The 24779-nt window shown below is 36.8% G+C and overlaps 1 protein-coding gene across 1 annotated transcript; it reads left to right on the top strand.

Annotated features, from left to right (window-relative positions):
* The first annotated feature begins 263 nt into the window (after nucleotides 1-263).
* LOC149186680 (small ribosomal subunit protein eS6-like) lies at nucleotides 264-2222 on the top strand. Its single transcript, XM_089412660.1, has 5 exons — nucleotides 264-909; nucleotides 1030-1136; nucleotides 1245-1363; nucleotides 1460-1615; nucleotides 1779-2222. Exons 2-5 carry the CDS (start codon nucleotides 1057-1059, stop codon nucleotides 2015-2017), a joined length of 594 nt encoding a protein of 197 aa, XP_089268786.1. The 5' UTR covers nucleotides 264-909; nucleotides 1030-1056; the 3' UTR covers nucleotides 2018-2222.
* Nucleotides 2223-24779: the final 22557 nt, after the last annotated feature.

Raw genomic sequence — 24779 nt, 5'->3', positions numbered from 1 at the left:
AAAGGACAGAGTAGCCTTTGATGCATCAGTCACATGGGGCTAATTCAAAATTTTGATTAGGTTTTATGTAATACAAGAGGTTGCATTAGTAAGTTTTGAAGTTACAATAGTAGTGATTAAAATCAATTTGCAATTATAATATTACTGATTATAATGGCTAACAAAAAGTTGATAAAAGAAGCCCACAAAACCCCAAAGAATCCTTATTCAATCTCCATCCCAATTATGGTATTCATATACATGAAATACGTTTTTACTTAGCTTTGTTCTGTTGTTTTCTCTTTTTTGATATTGGCATAATAAATTTTGCTTTGCTGGGTTTCTGAATTTGGCAAAATTATATAGGTTGTGCAACCAGTTCAGTTTATTTGAGATGCAGGTTCCCGGATGGTTTTCTAAGGTCACCAAGCCCGGTAATACCTCAGCTCATGATTCTGAGACTTAACTTCTTTCCTTTCCTCCATCTTTCAAGCAGTAACCCTGTCATGATTTTTCTGTTGCAGCAGCGGGGAGGTTTGCTTATTATTTTTGTCTTGACCATCAGAAATGCGGGTCTATCGCAGTCTGGAGGTGATTGGGAGCTGATCTCACGTGTCCTGTTGCAGGTTTTGTGCCTTGGCTTTCTGTTTCATCTACACGCTCTGATTTTTGTGTCTATGATCTGTGCTTCAGGGGGTTTTCCAGAGCTGATCTTTATTGCTGTAAATATCTGAGAGAGAACCTATGGATCAGAGTTGTAGAAATCAGATCAGACCCATGCCTACCCATGCCAGTAAAGCAAGTGTGAGCTTATGCTTTTTTTGATGCCCCATTGGGTTGTAATAGAGCTGGTTATTTGAAGTGAACTAGACTCGTGCATTTTATGATAAGAGGCTTGCACAGGAGGTTAATGGTGTTGCCCTTGGAGAGGTATGGGTTGATTTATCATTTTGTTATTATTGTGATTAATATATCTTTATCCTTCTGTAACTGTCTCATGTTTGGGAAAGTTTGTAACTAGTTGTAATATGTTGTGCCGTCACCTTCCAGGAGTTCAAGGGATATGTCTTCAAAATTATGGGAGGATGTGATAAGCAGGGTTTTCCCATGAAACAAGGAGTTCTTACTCCAGGTCGTGTATGCCTGTTATTGCACAGAGGTAAAATATTAATCTTCAGAATTTTATTCTTGTATGATATGTTATCGTATAGTTTCATACCAGCAATTTAGTAGATTATTCAGATCAATATTTATTCTCTTTCTCCGGGCACCCCCTGCTTTAGTGGGTATGGAAGGCGTAATGGTGAGAGGAGACGAAAGTCTGTTAGGGGATGCATTGTTAGCCCTGATCTTTCTGTCTGGAACCTGGTCATTGTTAAGAAGGGTAACTACTGAATCTGTTTATTTCATTGATGTGGATATGTTGCAATTCTTGATCCCCTATATTGCTTGCATGAATTTGTGGACCTTCTATCTGTAGGAGAAAATGATCTTCCGGGTCTGACGGACACTGAAAAACCAAGGATGCTGGGACCTAAAAGGGCATCCAAAATCAGAAAATTGTTCAATCTTTCCAAAGAGGATGATGTTAGGAAATATGTCAACACATACCGTCGAACTTTTCAATCTAAATCAGGTCTACAATCGTACCTTATGTTAGCGTTAATTTCTCCTAATTTGATTTGTTTTGTACAGTTTTTTTCTTTTGGGAACATCACCTATATTGAATAAGTGCATCTTAATAGCAGTAAGTATGATGTCATCTAAGAATTCATTTTCTCTTATTTTTCTATTTTCAGGTAAGACACGGAGCAAAGCTCCAAAGATTCAGAGGCTTGTAACACCATTGACTCTGCAAAGGAAGCGTGCTAGAATTGCAGAAAAGAAAAAAAGAATTGCTAAGGCCAAGAGCGAGGCAGCTGAATATCAAAAGCTCCTTGCTTCAAGGTTGAAGGAGCAGCATGATCGCAGGAGTGAGAGTTTGGAAAAAAAGAGAGCATCCCGTGTTTCAACTGGATCAAAACCATCAGTTGCTTAGTATTATGTGCTTTTATCTATTTATGTGAGGTGAACTCCCTTGCTTTGCATGGCGTTGTACTGAGTGCAATTTTAAAATCGGCAAGCAATGATTTGCTTATTGAGTATTGTTTGAGAATATATAGTCTTGGTATATTTTGATGAAGGCTCAGACTGCAGGATTTTGAATATATGTTAGCAACTGTAATTCAAAAGCATTTTTTGCAGCTTTGGACAAAAGCAAAGTACTTTTTATTTTTATTTTTAAATTCAAGTGTTTTTATTTAATGATTCGAGTTCTTGCTATGGCTGGAACAGGTAGGGTTATATATCTTGTATCTTTTCCTTGATGTTACTTTTGGATTGCAGCCCTTATGATATGTATGGTGCACCCCCCTGCCTTTATGCTCCTCAAAATACATCATGATAATTATTTTCTATACTTTGGCATTGTGTGATGTTTTTATTATAAATTGAGTCCAGCACAAGCTATATTGGTAATTTGGCCAAGTTGATTATTTTTGGTACCCTTTGATCTGAGGTGAAACTCAGGTAGTGGTAATGTTCCCCAAAATCTTTTCTTATATACCTGGTTTAACTGCAGAAAGCAACGAGTACTTAATAACCATACATCTTGGCTTGTACTTTGAAAGCACAACTCTGAACTTAAAACACAATTTATGTTTTTTTAATGTATTTGTGAAATTTATTTGCTATTGTTGCAACACTTGCCCATATTATACTCTTCAATGGAAGGTGAGCTTTCTCGTAACCTTTTATTTGTTTTCCCACACGTTATATATTTCTTCCTCCCAATTGAACTATCCATTTCCCCAGAAAATCCCTATGAATAGGGGCAACAAAATGAATTTTGTACTCACCAGAAAACCATGATTGAAGGTCTATATTCATACCATATCGTAACATACATAGAACTTAAAGTCAACTTACACTTTTGATATATTGAAGGGTCAGAGTGAGTTGAGATTGATGGTGAATATTCATATTAGGTTGTAACTTGCAGAGTTTTTAACCATAAGTTACATTCCAGTGAATCTAACAATGAATATCAATAATGGTGATTGAATTTTTAAATGGGTGGAGTTAATAGAATTATAACAAGTGGGTTCCACCCAATATTCCCACTATCTGTTATTAGGTCATTTTAATGGTGGTAATTAATAGAATTTGTACTTACATTTACATTAATGGTTTAAAGTACATGTTATCACTGGGAATTTTACTAGGCTGTGTAAAGGAAAATCCCAAGGTAACATTGAATTAGTTTTTAGATTGGAAGTGGACCTTTCCAGCTTAGAGAGAGTTATCTCTCATAACTCAGTCAACCTGTGTCACCTCAATAACTCGTTATTTAATCAGTATAATGGCTAGATATTATGTACGATAAGATTCAAAATGTTATAAGACAGTGAAATATCCATTGGGCATGGAGTTATGATAATTAGTAAGAAATCTGATGGATCCATTTAAAATGTTGTAGGATAGAGTGAGATATCCATTAGGCATGGAGTCATGATAATTAGCCCGAAATCTGATGGATCCACCATTACCTGGGTATGGATATTAGGAATATTAAGGGTTAAAATGTTGTAGGACAGAGTGAAATATCCATTGAGCATGGAGTCATGATAATTATCAAGAAATCTGATAGATCCTCCTTTACCTGACTATAGATATTAAAAGCAGGATAGATGAAACTTTCTTAGATTATCGGTGTAGTTGAAAGTTGAATGGGGATGACAGTCCACTACAGTAGATCATCAAACGAGGATGAATTCTAAAGTAGCTTTAGAAGGAAATAAAAGTATTTGATTGTAAGAAAATAAAGCATCAATGAGAAATTCTAAAATATTTGCTTTCCAAAAATGAAAGTATTTGATTGTAAGAAAAGAAGACATCAATGATAAATTTCAAAATATTTACTTTCAATAAAAGATTGAAGATTACATATAAAATAAAATCACCTAGAAAGAAAAAAATTCAACATAAAGAAACAGATAGGAAAGTAGCATCTCAAGAATCTTTGGACCATAAAATCAAGAATTTTTGGTCCAATCAGATTCAATTAATCTCAAATTTACACAAAAAAAATTTCTCTCTGAAACCGAACCCTTTGTCCTTTTTTTCATCTGTTTTATAGAGATATTACATATGTTTTTTCATTTATTTTATACAGATATTACGCATGTTTCAGATCCAAAATCTGTGGAAAAATATTAACTATGAAATATTCAACACAAAATTGTACACTACTTCCTTTCTATTTTCTGAGGGGCAATGTACACTCTAAGTAGCCACTTGTGATATTAAAATAGTGAGCTCTGAGGTCAATATAATGCTCAGACTTATTGAGAAACAAGAGCTGGAGATATTCAATAGAAAAAGATGGAGATGGGAGTTTCAATGGACAATCTGCTTCAAACAATTTCAGCTCACGAAATCAGGAATCGATTTCAATTATTATGCCTCTATATAATTCATTCTTTGATGAAGGATTCGTGGTAGAAGGACCTTGAAAAAAACCTCGTTCCTCAGATTTTGGCAAAGATGATTAGATTTCAAAAATGACAAATAAAACACCTGTAACCATCACTGTTGTTAGATTTATCACCAGTAAAATCTAACACTGAAAATTCAAATTCACCAAAGAGTATTTTAGAGGAAAATCATTGTGATAATTGAGTAATATGGAGAACAACTACAGATCCGTGCTACCAACATTTTTCCAGGGAAAATAACCTTGCAAATTGAAACCCAACGACACCCTCTATGAAGAACCAAAAATACTAGGAACCCTTGTCTTCTCGTCAGATCTACCAGAAGATTCATATAACCGTAAGTAATTTCAATACTCTTCCACAAGAATCCTCAGCAAACATATCAGTCTTCAACAGTCCAAAGGTGAGAAATCTCTTCAAAGATGACTTATTGCTTTGGCTCACTGTTTTCAATAATCCATCTTTCACAATCTTAGAAATGAACTGTGTATGCAAATAGCCACGCTTACAAAGAGAGAATTAGATAGAAATGAGGGTGATGAATATGCAATATACAACCAATCAATAGGATGCTCATTGCTATCATTGTTACAGTCACGCATAATTCAATGTCATGCAATCAGTGTTACTCTTACAGCATCAACAAATCGTCAAGGATCTGTCACACAAGGTTTTTGTCTTGTGTCAAGGTCTTTAGCTATTAGTGCTATTGGTGAAGCTTCAGACCTAGGAGCACAACTTGAAGAGAAGAAACTAGTAGAGCCTCCTAATTTGAAGATAAATATCACAGATACCCAAAGAAAAGCTTGGTCTTCTCAAGTAATGGTGCTTCTAAGTTTGCTACTGAGGCATGACAACACAAAATTGTACATTGCTTCCTTTCTATTTTCTGAGGGGCAATGTACACTCTGAGTAGCCACTTGTGATATTAAAATAGTGAGCTCTAAGGTCAATATAATGCTCAGACTTATTGAGAAACAAGAGCTGGATATATTCAATAGACAAAGATGGAGATGGGAGTTTCAATGGACAATCTGCTTCAAACAATTTCAGCTCACGGAATCAGGAATCGATTTCAATTATTATGCCTCTATATAATTCATTCTCTGATGAAGGATTCGTGGTAGAAGGACCTTGAAAAAAACCTCGTTCCTCAGATTTTGGCAAAGATGATTTAGATTGAAAAAAAACCTCGTTCCTCAGATTTTGGCAAAGATTATTTAGATTTCAGAAATGACAAATCAAACACCTGTAACCATCAGTGTTGTTAGATTTATCACCAACAAAATCTAACACTGAAAATTCAAATTCACCAAAGAGTATTTCAGAGTAAAATCATCGTGATAATTGAGTAGTATGGAGAACAACTACAGATCCGTGCTACCAGCATTTTTCCAGGGAAAATAATCTTGCAAATAGAAACCCAACGACACCCTTTAAGAAGAAACCAAAAATACCAGAAACCATTGTCTTCTCATCAGATCTACCAAAATATTCATATAACCGTAAGTAATTTCAATACTCTTCCACAATAACCCTCAGCAAACATATCAGAGCATGTGTCATTGATGAGGGCCGAATATTTCAAAAAGGGGTTCTGGACAGCGGCTAGCACATTTGTCCTAGGAAATTTGCAGATGTAATTAACTTGAGAAGTTTGATCCGCAGACATAATTCATATGAGAAGTTTGATCCACCTACAAAAGAAGAGAGGCAGTGAAACACAACATGACATAGCCTTATAAATTGTAAACCCAACAGCCATCGAAACCCTAGTAAAAAATAAAACAAAAACTTTTCAAAGCAATCGTCAATTTTACATAAATCCTTCAACCGTGCATTTGATATGCATTTTCACCCTCATGCACACTGTGTTTTTGTATTTTCATTAATAAAACATAATATAATTATGGGTTTGGGTTTAGAAATTGTCAAAAATAAATAGTTCAGGTTACCAAGATGAAAGATAAGAGTCAACCTTAACAAATATCCCTGGACTCCTGAGCTGAATAAACTCCAATGACAATACCTATCTTGTGTCTTAATTAGCAAGGCCCAGAATTATGTGCAATATAAATTCTCTTACCTGAATAAGGAGGAGAAAAATAGAATTCCAAATAAGAGACTAATTATTTTAATTAACTAAATAATAATAAAAAGTAAATTAAATCACCTTTATTTTACTAGATTATTTACAATGATTTTAAAACATACTTTCAGTGTTACAACTATTAATTTTTTATGAATATATGTGATTTAGAAATAAACAAATTCAAATTAAAACTCATTTATTATGATTTTAAAGCATACTTTCAGTGTTAAGCAACCATTAAAATTTTATGAATAAATTTGACTTCACAAATAAATAAATTCAAATTATGAGTAGAATTTTTTTTGGGATAAGTTATGAGATGCAGAAGATTCCCAACCACGGGTATGATACAAGAGAGACTAATTATTTTTATTAATTAAATAATAAAAAAAATTAAAATTATTATGATTTTAAAGCATACTTTCAGTGTTAAGCAACCATTAAAATTTTATGAATAAATTTGACTTCACAAATAAATAAATTCAAATTATGAGTAGAATTTTTTTTGGGATAAGTTATGAGATGCAGAAGATTCCCAACCACGGGTATGATACAAGAGAGACTAATTATTTTTATTAATTAAATAATAAAAAAATTAAAATTATGATTTAGTTCTAATAATCATCTTCATCTTATTGGAGAGAGACTAATTATTTTTATTAATTAAATAATAAAACAAATTAAAATTATGATTTAGTTCTAATAATCATCTTTATCTTATTAGATTGTTTACTATGATTTTAAAGCATACTTTCAGTCTTACACAACCATTAATTAATTTTTATGAATAAAAGTGACTTTAGAAATAAATAAATTCAAATTGAAACTAAATTACTATGATTTTAAAGTAAATTCAAATTAACTCACACGTACAATTTATAGTGTTCTTCCTACCTCTCCTCTCCTTTGGCTATAGCTTTCCCATTGAGCAACTTGGTAGCTTCATAGTCATGAACAACGATTTATATGCAATATTAATTCAATAATTAATAAAAAATAGTGTGAGGCACCCTAAATCAATTTCATTTCTGCTACATCTCTACATTTCATTTAGATTTGCCCATTCCCATGTCCTGATTGTTCCTCAATTTATGCCTTACGGCATTTCCTTTGCAACATTTGGTGCAAATGCTAGTTAAAATCTTTATGGACGATTGAAGTGAAATCGATGCAAATTATAGAAGTATTGTGATTAGGGATTTAAACAGTTGCATAAAGGGGTGGAACCAGGTTTTCTCTTCCGAGCGCGTTGCTAAGCGTGTAGCCAAGACATTGCTACTGACATAGGTTTTATCTCACGGGATTTTTTATAATTGGTTCAAGGCATTGCTATAATGATATGAGTGTATTTATTGGAATCCATAGAAGAATTTAGTACATAATTTTGTTTTGTAGAAATTACTATGTAAATTTTTTAATATTATGTGGTTCTTTTAGATTTAAATTAGTAAAATATGAACAACTTTATAAATTTTATTAATCTAGGATAACTTTCTTAGCGCGATCTTAAAATTTTATTATTCACAAGACATGTTTCTAATATAAGCGTAACCCAATTTGCAGGTTGTTTTTTTTTTTTTCAAAACAAAAAATGGGCTTTCTTCATTATATTAATAAAGGGGAGTTACATATAACACAAAGAAACATATATCCCACAACTATCATCCTGGGTGACATACGAAATCTGAAACAAAAAAAAAAGTAGATTCACCCTTCACCCTTCAAATTTGCAGTATGTATTAGAAAAGACCAAAATGTCCCAAGAGGAACCAACAGGGCCAAAGAAGCCCCTGCAAGAGGAACTCAAAAAAAAAGTGTTACATGAGAAAACATACCAGAACGATCAGATGTCAAAGAAAATGCACGAGCAAAAGAAAAAATGAATACGCATATGGAGTCAAATTGAAGAGAAAATGAAACAAAGGAAAATTAAAACCGATCAGGACTAGAGCCCAAAGGACCCTGAATCATAGATGGAGCCATCAAGTAGGCCTTTGAAATGCATCAACCCAGGATGCTAAGAAATCCCACGCTTAGAAAGGGCATTAGCCTCCAAATTTTTATCCCGATAAATTTGTTGAAAGGAAATCTCAAAAAAGGAAGGGAGTAAGGTTTTGATATATTCCACCCAATGATACAATGCAAGAACCTCCATAGAGATATGCCCTTGCAACCACTCAATAACCGGCTTGGAATCGTTGGAAAACAAAACAAAAATTATGGCAAGCCATTCAACACACTGGAGCACCCCCCACAAGGCCACCACTTCTTCCTTGTAGTTTGTACCAGACCCTATATTCTAGAAGAAGAAAAAGGATTGAGAAGGGAAAATATTAATGATAATTCCACATCTACATTGCCCATTCGTCAAAGCCCTGTCAAAAAAACCAATGGGGAAATGATCCCCCAGATCCTTATATAAAGAAAAGCGCTTCGAGGGATTTGGGCACCATGGGCCAGCTTGTGTGGAAAATAGGAAAAAATGTTGTGGTTGGCAATATTTTGGTTGGTGATCGATGCATCCTAAGCCTTGTTCTAAAACATGAAATCATTCCTAGAACACCAAATGCCCCAGAAGACATACAGAGGGATGTCCCTGTAAGCTTTAAGCTTGATTTGGAGGTCAAAAAGACAAGGCAGGAAATCATGAATGATGTATCCACCACCACATTGCAACTCAAGAAAACATTGGAGCAGTCTTCAGAAGCCAATACACAAAGAGGGTATCTTCTTGGGCCCATATCCTTTTTCATTAGATTTTCCCAAGTAAGAATCAAGGAAACGTTTAAGGATGAAAAACTATCTTGAAGTTTAAAAACATTGGAAAATCTTATTAGTCCTTGATATGTAAACTATAAAGTGTTTATCTATATATTTGTCAAATTATTTAAATTTATAATGATTTTATATATAGTCTCTATACAGTGTTGGCAATTTTTAAGGTAAAATAAATTTATATTGTAAAATTTTGGCGAATCATTTTTATAACAAAGTTGAAATTGATGAATATTTTTTGTGGAAAAATCATAAAAAATTAGCCTACCTGCTAATATTATCCCCTAAAATTTTCCACGATAAGAATGTGGTTATGTACGGTTAGCTAAGAGAAGCACTTGAGTTTGAGTGGGCATCCCATTTCCACAAAAGCGTTGTCCAATCAACATAGAGCCCACGTTGGTTGTTCATGGAGATGTATGAGTAGATTTATTTGGAAGCAATACAACCTGCAAGAATATGGCAACCCCACACTAACTTGTTGTGTTTGTGGGATAGAGAAATACTAGCATCACATAGTGATTGGCGATATAGTTCCCATTTAAACTCAAACTCCTCCGAGAGGCCTTATTCCCAAGACATCGACAAAGTAGTTGGAGAGAGAAAAGAGGGGTGAGGAGCATTAATATTGGCTAATGTGGGAGGACTTATTCCCAAGACTCCGACAAAGTAGTTGGAGAGAGAAAAGAGGGGTGAGGAGCATTAATATTAGCTAATGTGTGAACACCTTGCAGATTAAGAATATGAATGACATGAGGAGAGAGAATATGATCCCTAATCAATCCTGTTTGGTCAATTTAGTGTTGTCTAAATTGCTATCATTAATTGTCAACCCGGGGCTCGTAAGCTGATGAAGTGATATGTACAGTATGTACTTAAGTAACCTTTCCTAGTTCTTTTTGTCGTTTTTAGATGATGTTTGTGGTTGATTTAACTTCCTAAGATGGAGTGATGGATTTATAAACAGATGAGTGTGTGTGTGTGTGTATGGTGATTACTAAATGCTTCTAGAACTTTTTAAAGAGAAAGCTTGAAAAGTGACTTGCAATGGAATTGAAACTTCGAATGAAAGCAAAGCATTAAACAAAATGACTAATGGCACTAGTCCACTATCTATGCTGCTGATAAGAACAAAAATAGCATCTATGTTAACTCAATGGAAAGTGAAAAACACTACTTTAACTGCAAAACTTAAATGACAAATCATAACACTTCATTCTTTCTTAACACTCTGCCTCTAGCTGTAATTGTTCATGTGAAAAACAGTTAAGAAGAAATCAGTAATATGAGTCAAAAAGCTAATCAAACCAAGCTGCCACTCAATGATATTCTGGTCCAATAAAAGTTAGATAATTATGATAAGAAGACCATCAAAAAGTTAGTAAGCAACTTGTCAAAAACTTTAGAAAGTAAACTAGCAATGAAACTGCGTAAGCAAAGTAAAAATCAGCAGCTAAGACAAGACAACTTCAAATACCATCAGTGAAATAAAAACACACTATCCCGGGCTCTAACACACCTGCATAAACAAACTGATCAGTTCTGAAAAGTGCTGGAAATGTAAAGGCATGAAATCAAACTGTACATTATTATACATGATCAAAGAAATGAAAAATTGCAGAAATCAAACTATACACTATTGTACATGTGAAAATGAAAACAAAGAAAGGCAGGAAAATAAAATTAAATGCTATTGTACATAGGTTGTGATAGATGGGGGCCCTCCATCCACTCAACCAGCTAAAGATCAGCTACGCAAAGATGAGCAGAAACAGTCTTCTTCTATTAAACCAGCATGTCAAAATACAGTGAAAAAGTGCTGTAACAGCAGTCTTTAAAACAGAGTTTTACAACCAAAATGATTACGGCAATTACAATAATAAGAGCTAATCTTTAAGCGTTGGAGAACGCTTTATTTATAGGCACAGGGACAAACTGTCCTCTGCGTAAACTAAGCAACTACAGGCCTAACTAATTAACTACGCAGCAACACGCAGGCAGCTCCGTGCACATTTGGAGGAAACGGTCATCATGGGGAGTAAATCTATGGTTAGATCCTGTCCCTTGCTGTCTTTGTGGCATGGAGGAAGTGCCAGCTGTGATTCCGTGTCTCAGTTGCTCACGCAGAGCCGTGCCACCGTCTGGAACTTAACTGTTTGACCGTGGGTACTCCTGCGTTGACCGGGGGCATACGTGACTGATTTGGCCCAACCAATAGCATACGATCCATGTGGACATCCATACCAACATGCCCATGTGACTCGTTCCTGGAGAAGACACGTGGAGTATAGCAAACAACAAAAAGGCTGCGGAATCTCTGAACAGCTGCGGAATTGCTGAGTAGCTGCGGAATTGCAGAACAGCTGCGGATTTGCTGAACATGTACCAAAATTCTAAACAAACAATCAATCATTAGCACAGTCAATCAAATCATGTTAAAAGACATATAATGCAATGAATTGAACAAGTTGATGGAGGAAATGATGTCAGAAGAGAGAAGTGAATAGGGAAAAGCTGTTGGGAGGACAAGTAAATGAGTACAAGGTTGAGGCTCAACATACCCCCACTGCGAGGGTGTTGCATGTCCTCATGCAACCAAAATTTTATCATAATCTTTCAGTTCACATGTTCAGATGCCTCTGCCAAGACATCCAACCTTCTCCTTTTTCTTCCTATTGCCACATTTGTTCTTGGTTTGTTAACCAAGCATCTGAATTTCAAGTTGACCAAGGCTCTGCTCAATTTCCTGCATTTCCTCTTCAATTTCCTGTTCTTTCTTTGCCAAAGACCCAAATGAAGCATTGTGTTATCGTGGATCATCTTGTCCACGTTTCTCTGTTCTTTCAGTGCTTCATTTTCCTGTTTGATGTGACGGTTTAGGACCTCTAGCTCAAATACTTCTTGCTTCAAAGATTGAACCTGCTGTTCAAGGGGCAAGATAGTACTAGGGCCAGCAACAGATTGCTCTAATGTTTCTAAATAATCATATGCCTCCTGCTGGACAAGGTCAATGTCAGGTGTTTGCCTTGGCCTAAATTAAAATCCTTGAAAACTGCTTTCTCTCTCTTGCTGGAGAGGACTTTCCTCTCTTGGAGGACTTAGCTCAATAGCTAGCCGAATTGGAGTCTTCTCAGGTGTGCCCAAATCAATGAAATGGGACTGTTTCTCTTTAATCACACTCTTTTTCTGTATAAGTCTACTGCTTCTCCTTATTTGTAGGCTCGTACTTTTTGGTTCTTGCTGTTTTTGCTTTTGTTTCTTTTTGGAGCTGGCAGTTTCATGAAGCTGAGCAAGCCTATGAGCTAATGTTTGGGTATCTTCTTCACTTGAAGGTTCAGGTGAAGGGTATGACTCTTGCAAAATAGCTTTTCCTTTATCCTCCTTTTGTCTTTTTGTTCTGCTTCCCTTTTTCTTTTCCTTTTGAATAGTTTCTTGAACAGTTTCTTGGGCAATTTCTCGAAGAGTTTTTGTAACAATTTCTTGGGCAGTTTCTTCAACTTCTACAGCAGTGTCTTGGGCAGCAGTCTCTTCTTGGGTGACTATTTCTTTCCCTTTTCTTCTACTTGTTTTTGGCACCCTAGGAGAGCTACTAGAGGCTTCTGCTGCCTCTTGAAAATGGTTTCTAACAAGGAATTTCTCCCATGTATCCTTTCTGATTTTTAACTGCTCCTCAATCAAGATTTCAATGAGTCCATGGTGATATAGGTGGGGCTCAATGTTTCCCACATTTTTCTGAACAGTGGCACTCATTTTCTTCAGACTAGCCAGCAAGAAATAAGGAAGATTGATGGTATGTTCACCCATAAAATGCATCATTATCTTTGTATGATAAACATACATTATACCAAATCTGCCTTCACATGTTAAAAATTTCTGAACTAGCAAAAGTAAGGCAGTCCATTCCTTTTTAATGACACTTACAGGTATTCCTTTGGTGAAGATAGTGGTATCCATACCTGGATTTTTCAACATGTTCTTCCACTCCTGGCCTTCAACAGTTCGATTTTTGAACCAACGTTCCCCAGTATGAGGCAAAGCAGTTGCTTGAGCCAAGCTGCTCTCGGTGACAGTGAATTGTAGGTCTCCAATCTCCACAGCATTTGTTTTTCCATCAAACGACCGAGCAAAGGCCTTGGTGACTTCCTTGTGATATCCTTTGAACTTCTGAATAAATTTTAACCACTTGGCCTTCTGCAGGGCATTCTTCGTTTGTGGGTAACCGTCTAAGAACTTAGAACCTTTCGGCTCTGCTCTTAATAACTTGCCCATTTCGGTTACCAGCTCTCTTGCTGCTCTAACAGCGTTGTTCGAACACGGAAGAGAGAGCTTATTCGGGAAAACAGTGCTCAGCAGTGGGTATTACGGCTACAGCAGAATGGTCAGCAGTGGTTTTACGGCTACAGCAGAATGGCCGTGATGCAATTACGAAACTGGTGGTCAGGGTTTTGAGCGGAGAGGTGAGGAATAGAACAGAGTATGTTCACGGTGAAACAACGTGATGAATGAAACCGGAAGTGAAAACGGTGAGGGCGTAAATAACAATGCGAAGATGAGGTTATGCATGCGAGGAGCAGAGTTATGGGTAGAGGATACAACGGCCGAATCCCTGAACGTCGGGTGGCTGCGTACACTTGGCTGCGGAATAACCAATTGGAGAGCCGTGGTACAACAGTACACGTCACTCTGGTACGAAGAATTGATGAGAGAGAGCAGGCCGTATTAAGTTCAAATCACAACGATTAGGGAACCGTTAGGAAGGCAGTGAGGTGGATTACGCAGTGTAATGGTTGAGGATTATGAGGAGTGGACGGGGATCTTGTCAATCATTACATTACATGCCTCCTACCACAATCCGAAAACCATACATAAATGATATAACTGTTAGTTAGAAATTTTGAACATACCTTTGTATAATTGCATTTTGATCCCTAACCTTTGATTTATTGCTGCCTTTGTATATGCCATATGTCCTTGCTCTTTTAATGATGCTGGTGCTTTTGACTGCAGATTTTTTTCTTTTTGAAACAGAGTTTGTTTTCGTTGCAGGAACAGAGTGTATTAGCTGCGGAATTTTGATATCAGCTGCGGAATTGGCTCCTAGCTGTGGAAATTGCAGTAACACTTTTCTGCCTGCACAAAGAGGATTAAAACAACTTGACTGAATGGAATAGTCCTGAGAGGGAATTTATTGGTGAAAATACTGAAAGAAAATGAGGTGGAATGAAAATGATGAGATGGATGAGATGGATGAAATGGATGAGATGGATGAGACGGATAGAAAAAAGAGAGAAAATATAAAGCGTCAGGTGACCCTGATTTTCACTTCATATTTTCTGCATAAGACTGCCAATCCAAGATTGGTTTTCAGGCTTATACAAGAGAGATTTTTTTTTTTTTTTTTAACTGAAAGAAACAAAGATCAGGCTGATGGAGGAGAATAATTCTTCTCCACTAGCCTCATTGCAGAATCTTCTTGGAACAACTTAACAAATTCCTCTCTTGAGAGTGGCTTATGGTAGACTTTCAATCTATGGCCATTCACAATGAGAGGAGTCTGAAGCTCATCAATGGTCTTCACTCGAACTGCTCCATTTTTAAAGACTTCATCAATCTCATATGGCCCAAGCCAATGAGTTTGAAATTTTCCTTTGAAGTCCTTAAACTTGGAATCAAACAATAGTGCCCAATCTCCCTTCTGAAACTTTCTTTCTTTGATGTGTCGATCATGCCATTTAGTTCTTTGGTGCTGAACTAGATCGGTCCTTAGAATTGCATCTTGTCTTATTTCATCTAGCTCATTTAGCTGGTCCATTCTGTGTTTTTGAGCTTCTGATAGGCTCATCCCCAATTGAACTGCCATCTTGAAGGTCTTGATTTGGAACTCAATGGGGAGCAAGACTTCTTTCCCATAAACAAGTTCATAGGGAGAATGTCCTGTTGTGTTTCTCCATGTAGTTCTATAGGCCCATAAGGCTTCAGGAAGCCTTTCCGCCCAATCTCTTCTATGAAGATGAACAGTCTTGGTGATAATGCCCTCAAAGACTTTATTTGTAGATTCCACTTGACCATTTGATTGCGGATGGTATGGAGTAGATGTTTTATGCTTGATCTTGTATTCCTCCATCAGCTTCTCCATCAATTTAGATGTAAATTGGCTTCCTTGATCTGTCACAATTTCTCTTGGGACACCAAAACGAGTAAAAATATCCTCAAAAAGAAATTGAACAACTGAATTTTCAGTGGCAAAAGGCAATGCCTTGGCTTCTACCCACTTAGTAACATAATCAGTGCAAACCAATATATACTTCTTTTGCCTAGATGGTGGATTAATAGGTCCAACGAAATCTAGAGCCCATTTCTCAAAGGGTTCGATGCATACCTGTGGCTGTAGTGGCATTTCATTTGAAGGAGTTGGTCTCCCAACTCTTTGGCAGCTGTCACACCTTCTAACATACTGCTTTGCATCTTTAAAGAGAGAAGGCCAATAATATCCTAAAGAAAGGATTTTATAGGCTGTCCTCTTGTCAGCAAAGTGTCCGCCGCATGGTTCATCATGACATGCCTTAAGGATGTCAGGCATTTCATCTTCCCGAACACATCTTCTGATCATATAATCTGGCCCTGTTTTGAACAATTCATTAGAAATCCAAGAATAATGTGAACTCTCCTGAATGATTTTCCTTTTCTCATTAGGAAATAAGTGTAGAGGTAGCTTCCCTGTAACTAGATAATTAGCAATATCTGCATACCAAGGAGTCTTGGTAGTTACTGCAAACAAGTATTCATCTGGAAACTTATCTTCTACAGGAGAATCTTCGTTAGTGTTTTGGATTCTAGACAAGAAATCAGCTACTGTGTTTTGTTTCCCTGGTCTATCTAACACAGTAATGTTGAATTCTTGTAAAAGTAAAAGCCATCTTGTAACTCTGCCATTAGTAATAGGTTTGTTCATGAGATATCTAATTGCGGAGTGATCAGTATGGACAAAAGTTTCATAGCCGGTTATGTAGTGTCTAAACTTGTTGATTGCATGAACAACGGCTAAGAATTCTTTTTCAGTCACAGTGTAATTTAACTCGGTGGGAGTCAAATTTTTACTGGTGTAATAAATGGCATAAGGGACCAAATCTTTTTGTCCCAAAACAGCTCCTAGAGCTGTATCTGAAGCATCAGTAGAAATGTGGAAAGGGAGTTTCCAATTTGGCCCTCTCAAAATGGGTGCTTCAGATATTCTAGTCTTTAAAGTTTCAAAGGCAGACTGACATTCAGGATCCCATTTGAACTCACAGTCCTTGGTAAGTAATTTGAAAAGAGGAGATGCTATCTTAGTGAAGTTTTCAATAAATCTTCTGTAATATCTAGTAAACCCAAGAAAACTTCTAACATCTCTTTGGCAAATTGGAACAGGTAACTTGGAGATGACTTCTACTTTGGATCTATCAACTTTAATTCCATCTCCTGAAATATGATGTCCTAAAACAATTCCTTCAGTGAACATCATAAAACACTTTTCATGACTTAATGAAAGATTTGTTTCTTTACATCTAATTAGAACTTTTTCCAAATTTTCTAGTGCTTCTTCAAATGTATTACCATATACTGTGAAATCATCCATGTAGACCTCTACACAATCATGAATTAGATCTGAAAAAATTCCTAGTACAGCCCTTTGAAATGTAGCGGGTGCATTGCATAATCCAAAAGGAAGTACTCGGTAAGCAAAAGTTCCCCAAGGACAAGTAAATGTGGTTTTGTCTTGATCTTCAGGTGCTACCTGAACTTGATTGTAACCACTAAAACCATCCAAAAATGAGAAAAACTTTTTACCTGCTAAAGTATCTAATACTTGATCAATAAAGGGCAAAGGAAAGTGATCCTTCAAGGTTGCTTTGTTTAATTCTCTGTAATCAATGCAAACCCTCCATTTACTGTTCTTTTTGGGTACTATGACCAAGGGAGAAACCCATTGGCTATCTGAAATAGGGTAAATGAAGTTTACATTGAGTACCTTCTGGAGCTCTTCTTTCACTATCTCCCTAAGATTTGGATTCATCCTTCTTTGAGGTTGTCTGATTGGTCTACTGTTTTCCTCAATGTAGATATGATGAATGCAAGTCTTAGGGTCAATACCTTTCATGTCGGTATACTCCCATGCAAAAGCAGTAGAATGTCTTTGCAAGACTTTGGTTAGCTCTTCCTGTTGGAATTTTTCCAAGTTTTTGTTAATGTTTAATGTTTTTCCTGGAAAGATTTCAATGGCAGAACTACCAAATTCCTCCATAGAGAAAAGAGACATTTGTCTAGATGATAGACACTCTATGTCAGAATCCAACTGAAATTGTGTAGAGTCATATTCTAAAGATGGTTCGAAATTTTCTAATGTATTCAGAATTTTATTGTCTTCACTAATCTCAGAAATGGTAAAGACAGGTTGTATAGTATCTTCATCATCAACCCACTCATTATCTCCTATTTCTGTAATTGCTTTCGCTGGAGGATACAAATTGAACTTCTTTGTTGAATTGCCATCAGAAATATACATGTCCCCAGACCTACAACTTATGAAAGCATCAGCTGTGGCCAGCCAAGGTCTTCCTAAAATAAGAGGATGTCCTCCTAGATTGTTCTTGGGAGTTAAAATCATAAAATCAACTGGATATTCCCAAGAGTCTAGGGAGACTGGAATGTCTTCCAATACACCATCAGGTTTAATGATCGATCTATCTGCAAGCTGCAGTAAAGTAGGTGTAAAGAGAAGGTTAGGAAGTTTTAACTGGTCCATGGTCTGTCTACTCATAATGTTGATAGCAGCCCCTAAATCAATCAAAGTATTTGGTATTTCTACCCCATTGATATGTGTTTTGACGATTGGACTACCGGGGTCTACATATTTCTGCATGGTAATCTTTCCCATCATAATGTCTGCAATTTTTCCTACCAGGTGGATCTTTCTGGTATCTCTTGGTTTCCTTCCTGGTCTCTTAAGGCTCAACTCCTTTATTGTTTTTGCTAGAATGGGAATCTCTTTAATGGCTTGTAACAAGGGAATCTTGATACAGACATTCTTCAATTCATCTAGAAAATTATAGTCAGGCAACCAAATTTGCTTTTCCACTCCTTTGTCGATTTGTAACCTTTCAGGAAAAGGAGGTGTGGCCACAGATGTAGGTTGCTCAACTCTGGGAGTTGTGGGGGTTGATTCTTTTTCTTTTTCTTTTTGTGTGTTTGGGTGTTGAAGGGATGCTTCAGAACCCTTATTAGCTCTAAGAGATTCTTCCTCAGAAATGCTTGGTTGTTGAACATTTATAGAAGGTTGATCTAAGATTTTACCTGATCTGAGTTGTACTTCATTGAGAGGAACAATCATATAGGTAGGGAATGGTTGACCTTCCATCATGTAAGCATTTTGAGGGTTCCTATTATTGGGGTTTGGCAATGGCTGAGAAGGAAGTTGATTTGACTTCTGCTGGGATTGGAGCAAAAGTTGAGAATTTTGATTTTGTGGAGGAGGTTGTTGTTGTTGAGGAAATGGTAATGATAGTTGTTGACTTTGATTTGGAAGTTGTGGAGCTTGCTGATTCTGAAAAGATGGAGGATATTGATAGAATTGAGCAAATCTCCCATAAGGATTTTGCATGCTTTGCATCCATGCTTGAAAAGGATTTTGAGGTTGAGGCCAAGGTTGTTGCCAAGGATTCCAATTTGGTTGGGTTGAAAATTCATAGAGTTGTTAAACCCTTGATTTTGTTGCCCCTGCCACGGTCTCCTTGCAACAAAACAGAGAGATTCAAGTGTATTTGGATCTTCTTGAAAGACTGCTTTGAGTCCAGGGATTGAAGGACAGTCCTTGGTCTCATGAGTTTCTGAGCAAATTACACATGTTTCTGCAACGTGTGCATCCAAGGGACATTCCCTTAAAGCATGTTTCTTTCTACATTTCGGGCAAAAGATGGCCAAAGCCTCGGCTTCTGTTTTCTGTTTATTATGGATCTTAAGGGTGTCTAATTGTTCACTAAGACTCCCTAAGATGTCAATTTTGAATTCATCAAGCATATTGCCGATCTCAGCCCTACTTACTGATCCAGTTGCAGATTTATTTGCTCTGAGGAGGGAAGGATCTCTAGGCCCTTTTTGAGTTTTTTATTTGCCCCTTGAGAGATGGATACATAGCTCTGCTATATCATTGAGTGAAAGTTGAGATATATCTCCTTTCCCCATCATGTTCAAGATATCTATCCATTCATCTCTAATGGCTTTTAATAAGAGGGCTTTCAAGGTCTCCTCATCCAAGTTACTCGTTTTTGCTCTTTTCAGGTTATATTGAAATCTTTCAAGTAAATCTTCTAAACTCTCATCTTCTTTTTGTACCATTTTAAATACCTCATCCTTGTGATTAGTAGGCATACAATAGTCTAGGTACCTATCCAAAAATGTTTGTTTCATTTCATCCCAAGACCTAATGGATTGAGTGAGTAACCCCATGAACCATTTCAAAGCTTGATCTTTCAATGTTGAAGGGAACAATTTGAGTTTTTGAGAGTCATCTAGATAGTCATAAGTTCGACACACGACTTCAAACTCAAATAGAAATGTTTCAGGGTCCTCAGTTCTTAACCCATGGAAGTTTGGGAGGACAGATGGTGATATGTTTTTCATAGTGGCTCGGGAATCCTCATCAATGATAGGAAACCCAAATGAGTTATTCCCATCTCTATTTCCTCCAATGTGACCTCTACCTCCTCCATTGTTTCCTCCTCCTCCTCCTCTACCTCTACCTCTACCACCTCCTTCCTCTGTCATAATGGTTTCCCTAGAGACTTCAGAATCTTCTAGTTCTTCTACAAAGGGTGAATGAGGATGAATTTCTCCCTCTTCTTCAGATGATTCTACTTCTTCAATTACAATTGGTCTTTCTGTAGAAGAAAGGAAAGGATCTCTTTCTGATTCAAATTCAATAGAAGGTGTGGGAGAGTCAATTCTTGCCTCTTGAATTCCAGGAATTCTAGGGCTAGGAGTATCAGTGGGAGATGAGGGAGGTGTCTCTTGTCTATTCCTTGAAGCAGATGGACTTGTGAAAATCGAACTTCTGGCTGTAGCTAAAAACCTTCCCCTAGAATCTCTAGCTCTATGCATGTCATTTTTTTTTTATTTTTTCCTTCAAGTCAGGCTAATAATTCTTTTTCTGATCTTCCAGGTCACTCTAGGTGCAAGAAGAGAGCATACTTAAGAAACTATTAAACCAATAACTTTCTCTTTTCTGATCCTCCAGATCACTCTAGGTGCAAGAGGAGTGCATACTTTGAGAGGTTATCAATTTCCCTTTCTTGAAATTTTCTTAATTTTTTTTTAGAATTGGCTACCTAATTTCACTTCTCCGGCAACGGCGCCAAAATGTTTGGTCAATTTAGTGTTGTCTAAATTGCTATCATTAATTGTCAACCCGGGGCTCGTAAGCGGATGAAGTGATATGTACAGTATGTACTTAAGTAACCTTTCCTAGTTCTTTTTGTCGTTTTTAGATGATGTTTGTGGTTGATTTAACTTCCTAAGATGGAGTGATGGATTTATAAACAGATGAGTGTGTGTGTGTGTATGGTGATTACTAAATGCTTCTAGAACTTTTTAAAGAGAAAGCTTGAAAAGTGACTTGCAATGGAATTGAAACTTCGAATGAAAGCAAAGCATTAAACAAAATGACTAATGGCACTAGTCCACTATCTATGCTGCTGATAAGAACAAAAATAGCATCTATGTTAACTCAATGGAAATTGAAAAACACTACTTTAACTGCAAAACTTAAATGACAAATCATAACACTTCATTCTTTCTTAACACTCCGCCTCTAGCTGTAATTGTTCATGTGAAAAACAGTTAAGAAGAAATCAGTAATATGAGTCAAAAAGCTAATCAAACCAAGCTGCCACTCAATGATATTCTGGTCCAATAAAAGTTAGATAATTATGATAAGAAGACCATCGAAAAGTTAGTAAGCAACTTGTCAAAAACTTTAGAAAGTAAACTAGCAATGAAACTGTGTAAGCAAAGTAAAAATCAGCAGCTAAGACAAGACAACTTCAAATACCATCAGTGAAATAAAAACACACTATCCCGGGCTCTAACACACCTGCATAAACAAACTGATCAGTTCTAAAAAGTGCTGGAAATGTAAAGGCATGAAATCAAACTGTACATTATTATACATGATCAAAGAAATGAAAAATTGCAGAAATCAAACTATACATTATTGTACATGTGAAAATGAAAACAAAGAAAGGCAGGAAAATAAAATTAAATGCTACTGTACATAGGTTGTGATAGATGGGGGCCCTCCATCCACTCAACCAGCTAAAGATCAGCTACGCAAAGATGAGCAGAAACAATCTTCTTCTATTAAACCAGCATGTCAAAATACAGTGAAAAAGTGTTGTAACAGCAGTCTTTAAAACAGAGTTTAACAACCAAAATGATTACGGCAATTACAATAATAAGAGCTAATCTTTAAGCGTTGGAGAACGCTTTATTTATAGGCACAGGGACAAACTGTCCTCTGCGTAAACTAAGCAACTACAAGCCTAACTAATTAACTACGCAGCAACACGCAGGCAGCTCCGTGCACATTTGGAGGAAACGGTCATCATGGGGAGTAAATCTATGGTTAGATCCTGTCCCTTGTTGTCTTCGTGGCGTGGAGGAAGTGCCAGCTGTGATTCCGTGTCTCAGTTGCTCACGCAGAGCCGTGCCACCGTCTGGAACTTAACTGTTTGACCGTGGGTACTCCTGCGTTGACCGGGGGCATACGTGACTGATTTGGCCCAACCAATAGCATACGATCCATGTGGACATCCATACCAACATGCCCATGTGACTCGTTCCTGGAGAAGACACGTGGAGTATAACAAACAACAAAAAGGCTGCGGAATCTCTGAACAGCTGCGGAATTGCTGAGTAGCTGCGGAATTGCAGAACAGCTGCGGATTTGCTGAACATGTACCAAAATTCTAAACAAACAATCAATCATTAGCACAGTCAATCAAATCATGTTAAAAGACATATAATGCAATGAATTGAACAAGTTGATGGAGGAAATGATGTCAGAAGAGAGAAGTGAATAGGGAAAAGCTGTTGGGAGGACAGATAAATGAGTACAAGGTTGAGGCTCAACAAATCCTTTGATGACATACATACCTATGTGTACATTTTCTCCATGACCCATCTGCCAACAAAGTGTTGAAAAAATGCAGCAAGAATGTCTCAATTTAATTTTTTCATTGATTAAATTGAGAAAAAATTAATTTCCACATCATAGAAAAATTGGAGGTAGTTAACTGAGGTGACATAGAACTTGTCACTCAGTTAATTTGAATTAGGGGCATGAAGTTTAGTTGTGTGTAGTGATTCCTAAATTTTAGGAGCCTAGGTTGAGTTTGAGTTGTAATTAGTTAAACTAGTTCTAATTGTTAAAAGAACTAGTTGGTGGTTAGTTGAGTAGTGTGATCTCATTCCAACTCAGTGATCATCCAATTAATTGATCAATTAGCCCAAATTATCTCATGCGTGCAGAGAATTCGAGTTACCTAGTTGAGGTGTAGATTCCAAGGTAGTGTACTATCAATTGTAGAATATTCCAATGTGTATAGGTGGTGCATGCAATCAGAGATCAAACCTTATGTATTGTGCAGTAAATTGAGGCAAAAATACCTAAATAATACGATCCCTATTTCCCTAGGAGTTGCGCAAGGAAATAGGGGCTTGGAGGTCTTGAAATTTGGCTAAGTGTTATCCGGAATCAATTGGCCAGGAAGAGAGATAGGCTATTCAATTGTAGGTTGTTCTCGATATTGAGCAAGAATATGTAATACATCTCTATTCTATGATTAATGCAATGCATATAAGAAGGGGTTTTGAGCAGTTACTTTCCCCTAGATAAACCTTTGTGTATGTGTGTTATTTCTTATTACATGTTTATGATTTGTTTTTTAGATTGTGAATTGAATTCCGCAGAGTAGTAGAGTAGATTTGAGTCTTGTGATTTAGTAAATTTCATGAAAAGTTTCAAATATACACATAATTTGTACATGGTATTAGAGCAGGATTCACATTAGAGAATAAATTTCGAAGTTTTTTCTCAGAAGTTTTGAACTTATAGGATTAGTGTAGTAGAAATTATTTAGAGCTAGAAGGGTGGCTTTATATGGACTAAGACTTAAGTATTCCCTTGAGGACAACTCAAATTCTGTTTCTTGGAAGGAATGCATGGAGGTAGTGTTGGAAGACAATGGATTGAAGGAATTTTTTGAGAATGACATTCCAAAACCAGGATCAGCTGATGTCCAGGAATAGCAGAATGCAAGAAGTGCGTAACCAAGGCAAGGAGAATAATATTGGAGGGAGTATGGGATCATATTGTCACAAGTTTCCATGGGAAAGAAACTCTTTATCCAATGTGGAAGGCCTTGATAGATCTATTCCAAAGTAGCAACAACCACAAGAAGTCGGAGCTGAAGGATAAACTTTTAAATAAGATGCAGAAGAATGACTATATATTCAACAGAATCTAAGTGGGTTCACACAGTTTCATGATGAACTTGTAGGAGTTGGTGTTATAGTTTTAGATGATGATTTGGTAAGCCTATCCCTTCTAGGCCTTCCCAAGAGCTGGCATAGCTACTAAGATTCGGTGAATGGGATGGAGAAACTATCAAACTTGGAACGCTTATGGTATGATTTGGTATAAGAGGAAATAAGGCATAATACTAGAGATGGGACTTCATCGAAGGAAGAGTATGAATAAAATTGCAATTTGGTTGGAAAGGGGAAGGTGGGAAAAGGGAAGAAATCTCAATCCAAACCAGAATCCAACCAAGGGGGCAAGAATAAAGACTTGTCCAAAATAAATGCTTCCATTGTCATGAATTCGGGCACTATGCCATGAAGTTTCCACATAAAAAATCAAGCAAGAAGACCTTAGGAGGAGCGGTAAGTGAATCTTTGGCTTAACTGTTTGAGCTTGACTTCACCCTTATCGCATGCATGGCAAGCACAATGATGGTGAGCATTTGGTGCTTGGATAGTGGTGCCTTTTCCACATGACAGGGAATAGAAATTTTTTTAGTGACATGTAGGAGAAAGATTTTTGGATGCATATCAAGATGGGAGATGATGGAAGGTACAACGTGACCCAGATTGGTACATTCATCTTTCATAAGGAGTTGAGCTCCCCTCTCAGAGTCAAGGATTTCATGTTTGTTTTTGGCCTGAAGAAAAATATGATCTTTGTTGCAATGTTGGAAGACTGTGGTTACAATGTGATCTTCAGAAAAGGGAAAGCATTCTTGAGACACATAGCCACAGGACAGGTGAAGCACATTGTGGTTAATGTGAAGAACTTGTATAAGCTA

This window comes from Pinus tabuliformis, chromosome 3_1 (assembly GCF_031772625.1).
Source record: "Pinus tabuliformis cultivar Carrire ecotype Pingquan chromosome 3_1, CPIR1, whole genome shotgun sequence".
Taxonomy (NCBI): Eukaryota; Viridiplantae; Streptophyta; class Pinopsida; order Pinales; family Pinaceae; genus Pinus; species Pinus tabuliformis.
The sequence above is the reverse complement of the archived record's forward strand: the minus strand, read 5'-3'. Positions and strand labels throughout refer to the sequence as shown.